The sequence below is a fragment of the Corvus brachyrhynchos genome, unplaced genomic scaffold (assembly GCF_000691975.1).
Source record: "Corvus brachyrhynchos isolate BGI_N302 unplaced genomic scaffold, ASM69197v1 scaffold47, whole genome shotgun sequence".
NCBI lineage: Eukaryota > Metazoa > Chordata > Aves > Passeriformes > Corvidae > Corvus > Corvus brachyrhynchos.
The window spans coordinates 1,779,551-1,784,530 of NW_008239292.1; the positions used below are offsets into that span (position 1 = coordinate 1,779,551).

Genomic DNA, 4,980 nt, shown 5'->3' on the forward strand with positions numbered 1-4,980 from the left:
CGCGCTGCTCAAGCTCTCCCTTCCCCTCTTCTCTCTGCCTCCCCAGGACCCCGGTTTTGCCAGCCAAGCCCTTATCAGCAAGAAGTTAAACGACTACCGGAAAGTGAGGTACGGACCGGGGTGGTGGGCACCGAGACCCCCGGGGCGCTGGTCACCCCGGGGTGACAGTGACGGAGCAAAGCCGGCGGCTCCCTGGATGGGGCAGTGATGGAAGAGCAGCCCGCACCCGGCTTGGCTTGGGGTCGGCCAAGGTGGCACCTGGCACTTCTAACAAGGGTCGGAGCAGCTCGGTGCTCCCCGGGGGTCTCCGTGGGCTGCCGGGAAGCCTGCGAGTGATGCCGGCAGTGTTTCCTGGGAGGGTTTGTGGTGCCGCCGGCCGTGCCCCAGCTGAGCCCTCCCCGCTCTCCCTGCAGCCCTGCGGGCACCAAGCCTGACTCGTCGCCCAAGGGCCCTCGCGGGCTGGGGATCCGAGCCGAGTTCCTCAAGCAGACGGGAACCAGCGCGCCTCGGTCCCCCAGGCAGGACGCGGCCGTCACGAAAGGTGCGTGGGACACCCCAGGACAGCAAAATGTGGGTGCTTTGTGTCCCCCTGGGGCTGCGGTGGTGCTTATCCCTGTCGGGATCCTCTTCCCATTTATCCCAAGTGATCCCGTGGGTTTTTTCCCCTCCCACCCCAGATGAAAGCAGCTCCCAAAAAGCCCCGTGGGGCATCAACATCATGAAGAAGAACAAGAAATCTGCCCCGCGCGCCTTTGGCGTGAGGCTGGAGGATTGTCAACCTGCCCCAGACAACAAGGTACGGCCACGCCGGCGCCGCCAAGCCCTCGGGGACCCTGCACAGCCCCAGCACCCCCTGAGCCCATCCCTGTCCCCTCAGAATGTGCCCCTGATCGTGGAAGCATGCTGCAAGGTGGTGGAGGACCGGGGGCTGGAGTACATGGGCATCTACCGCGTGCCCGGCAACAACGCGGTGGTGTCCAGCCTGCAGGAGCAGCTCAACAAGGGAGCCACCGAGATCAACCTGCAGGACGAGGTGAGGGCAGGGCAGGTGACTGTCCCCATGGCTGGCCCCATCCCGGTCCCCATCCCTATCATGCCTCTGGAATGCTCTCCTGGTCTGTGTCACCACCCCTGTCCCCATCATCATCCCAGCCCTTGTTATCATCCCTGTTCCCATCATCATCCCCATTTCCATCATTCCTGTCCCCATTATCCCTGTATCCATCATCATCCCTGTCCCCATCATCATCCCAGCCCTTGTTATCATCCCTGTCCTCATCATCATCCTTGTCCCCTGTCCCCATCATCATCCCAGTCCTGGTTATCATCCCCGTTCCTGTCATCATCCTTGTCACTGTCATCATCCCTGTCCCCATCATCCCTGTCTCCATCAACATCCTTGTCCCCATTATCCCGGTCTCTGGCATCATCCTTATCCCCATCATTATCCTTGTCCCCGTCATCTCTGTTTCTGTCATCATCCTTGTCCCCATTATCCCAATCCCATCATTATCATCCCTGTCCCCATCATCATCCCTGTCCCCATCCTCCCTGTCCCCCTTCTCCCTGTCCCCATCATCTCAGTCCCCATCCTCCCTGTCCCCATCACCCCTGTATCCATCATCCCTGTATCCATCATTCCCCGTTTCCATCCTCCCTGTCCCCATCCTCCCTGTCCCCATCATCATCCCAGTCCCCCTCCTCCCTATGCCCCTCTTCCCAGTCCCCATCCTCCCTGTCCCCGTTACCCCAGTCCTCGTTATTCCAGTCCCTATCCTCCCTGTCCCCATCATCATCCCAGTCCCCATCCTCCCAGTCCCCCTCCTCCCAGTCCCCGTTATCCCAGTCCCCCTCCTCCCAGTCCCCCTCCTCCCTGTCCCCATCCTCATCCCTGTCCCCATCCTCCCTGTCCCCGTTATCCCAGTCCCCGCTATCCCAGTCCCCATCCTCCCTGTCCCCATCTTCATCCCTGTCCCCATCCTCCCTGTCCCCCTCCTCCCTGTCCCCATTATCCCAGTCCCCCTCTTCCCAGTCCCCATCCTCATCCCAGTCCCCATCCTCCCTGTCCCCATCCTCCCTGTCCCCGTTATCCCAGTCTCCCTCCTCCCAGTCCCCATCCTCCCTGTCCCCATTATCCCAGTCCCTGTTATCCCAGTCTCCCTCCTCCCAGTCCCCCTCCTCCCAGTCTCCCTCCTCCCAGTCCCCGTTATCCCAGTCCCCGTTATCCCAGTCCCCCTCCTCATCCCAGTCCCCCTCCTCCCAGTCCCCGTCCTCCCAGTCCCCCTCCTCCCTGTCTCCGTCATTCCCCGTTTCCGTCCCCGTGCCCGTCCCTGGAGTTCCGGGGCCGCCTGGCGGTCGGTGCCAGCGCTGTCGGTGCCATCCTGGGGACACTTTTGTCATCGGGCCACGCCGCTGCCGTGGCTCAGGGCTTTGTCCCTGCCTGTCGCCGGGGCTGTCCCTGGTTTGGGGACTTCCTCCCGCTGGCCCCCGCGTGTTCCTGGTGTCCCCTCTGAGCAGCCTCTTGTGTCCCCTGCAGCGGTGGCAGGACCTGAACGTCATCAGCAGCCTCTTGAAATCCTTCTTCCGAAAGCTGCCCGAGCCCCTCTTCACCGACGGTGAGTCCCTGTCCCCTGTGGCCACCAGAGCCCCCCGGGTAGCCACCAGTGGCCCTGTGCCAGCGGTACCAGGCAGCCCCAGACCCCATCCCCCTGCACTGGGGACAGGTCTGCAGACCCCCCCCATCACCAAGGCCTCTTGTCCTTGTCCCTCCTTGCCCTGCAGTGGGACCAGCACTGAGACCCTTCCCCAGTATCTCCAGCGGGTTCATCCGGGGGTCCCCAACTGTGAGGGGGTGGCCTGTCCCCTCCACCCAGCTGTGACACCCTCGTGTCCCCTTCCAGATAAATACAACGACTTTATCGAAGCCAACCGGATCGAGGATGCCAGCGAGAGGATGAGAACGTTGCGGAAGCTGGTAGGGCCATGGGACAAGGGCTGGGGTGGGGACAACACCCCCCTGCAGCCCCCCTTGGGTGGGGACAGCGAGCAGAGGAGTGACCGGTGCCTCCCCACAGATCCGGGACCTGCCAGGCCACTACTACGAGACCCTCAAATTCCTGGTGGGCCACCTGAAGACCATCGCTGACCACTCAGAGAAGAACAAGGTACTGACCCCCCCACCCTGGGAATCTCCTGCCCCACCTGGAGCCCCCCGGCTGGGGTTGGGCTCAGCTCTGACCCGGCTCTGGTGGCAGATGGAGCCCCGGAACTTGGCGCTGGTGTTCGGCCCCACGCTGGTGCGAACGTCCGAGGACAACATGACCGACATGGTGACGCACATGCCTGACCGCTACAAGATCGTGGAGACCCTCATCCAGCACGTGAGTGGCACCCCTGGATGGGCAAGGGGGCACTGGCCTGGCTGGGGAGGGGCGGATCTGCACCCCAGGAATGGGGACGGCGCTACTGGCCGGGCTGTGACCCCTGTCCCGTCTCCCCCCACAGTCGGACTGGTTCTTCAGTGACAAGGAGGACAAGGGCGAGAAGGTGAGTCGTGCCCCACCTCGGGGGGGTCTCACTGTGGGCCAGGGGGATGCAGATTCCCGGTTGGGAGCTGGGGGGGCCGTTGGCAGCCCCCTGATCCCCTTTTTCACCCCGCAGCCCCCCGTGGATGAGAAGGAGGCTCAGTCCGTGCCCAACATCGAGTACCTGCTACCCAACATCGGCAGGACGGCGGCGCCCGGTGATGCCGCAGGTGAGGGGCAGCGGCCGTGGCATCGTCCCCTCCACTCCTGGCACCCCGGAGTGCCCCTCCTGACTCTCTGTCCCTGCCTGCCCACCTCTGTGGGCACCCCGCCTGGCTCGCCACAGCCACGGCCAACCTGTGTGTGCTGGAGTGGGACATCCCGGTGCCCTCCTCTCCAAAAAATGGGAACAACCCCCCTGGGGATGCCCGACGAGCCCCCTGCCCTCCCTGTCCTGTCACCCTTCTCTCTGGTGGCCGCTCCTTGTCCCTCAGGGCGCCCTGGCAGCGCCCTGCCCCGCGGGACCCCCGCCCGTGCCCGAGCTGCCAAACCTGGAGACCGGGAGCCTTTGACGTTGGACTGATTTCTTCCATTCTTTCCTTGACCTTCTCTGTGCTGTCCTCTTCCTCCTCCTCCTCCTCTTCCTCCTCCAGCGGACCTCCTCGAGAGCTAGAGCGGGTACAGTCTGATCCCGGGTGCATTGCTCACGCACTAACCCTTGGGGGGACCACGAGAGAGCGGGAGCAGCAGGGCGGGGACAGCGGGAGGGGAGGGGACCCTGTCCTGCCTGGCACTGTCCCCAGGGTCTCCAGCATCAGCAGGGGCTGCTGAGGAGCCCCAAATCCTTTCACTCTGCTTCTCCCACATCGTTGGCCAGCGCCTGTGGTGGCATCCCACTGCAGGGATGGGTGTGGGGTATCCTGGAACACTCAAATTCTGGGGTGTGAGGGTCCCAAAGCCCCAGGGAGGGTCAGCACCCCCTTTCTGCCTCCCCCTCTCTCGTTGTCAGCAGCTGCTAACCCCATCCTGGGCATGTGGGGCGGGAGAGGGGTCTGTGTCCTGTCCTTGTCCTTCACACTGCGGCAGCAGGGCCAGGGCTGCCTGTCCCCTCTGTGTCCCCTCTGTGTCCCCTCTGTGTCCCCTCTTTACTCCTTAACTCCCCGGCCTGTCCCAGCCCACCCCGGACCCCGCTGTGAGGTTGGGCGTAGCACGGAGCCACCTCCCCACGCTCCTGTCCCTCATCCCCTCTGTGCCCTGTGGCCACGGGAGGGTTGGGGTCCCTCCCCGGACGGGGGTCCCGGCTGTGTGTCCTGGCTGTGTGTGCCTGCGTGTGTCCCCCTGGTCCCCAGTCCCCACCCTGGGGCTCTGCAGTGGGCGACCAATGCCAGGGACCCCCTGTGACCACCGGAACCACTCCTGGCACGTCCTGACACGACACTGCCAGAGGCCCCCCCGT

General features: G+C 64.2%; 1 protein-coding gene across 1 annotated transcript in view; it reads left to right on the top strand.

The window, feature by feature from the left end:
- The window catches only part of ARHGAP23 (Rho GTPase activating protein 23), a 24,178-nt gene that overhangs the window by 9,368 nt on the left and 9,830 nt on the right, over positions 1-4,980 (top strand). The window contains 10 exon segments of the mRNA XM_017740518.1: positions 47-108; positions 414-541; positions 678-796; positions 878-1,033; positions 2,537-2,615; positions 2,901-2,974; positions 3,075-3,164; positions 3,255-3,380; positions 3,505-3,546; positions 3,661-3,754. Of these exon segments, the coding sequence (XP_017596007.1) occupies positions 47-108; positions 414-541; positions 678-796; positions 878-1,033; positions 2,537-2,615; positions 2,901-2,974; positions 3,075-3,164; positions 3,255-3,380; positions 3,505-3,546; positions 3,661-3,754 (970 nt within the window).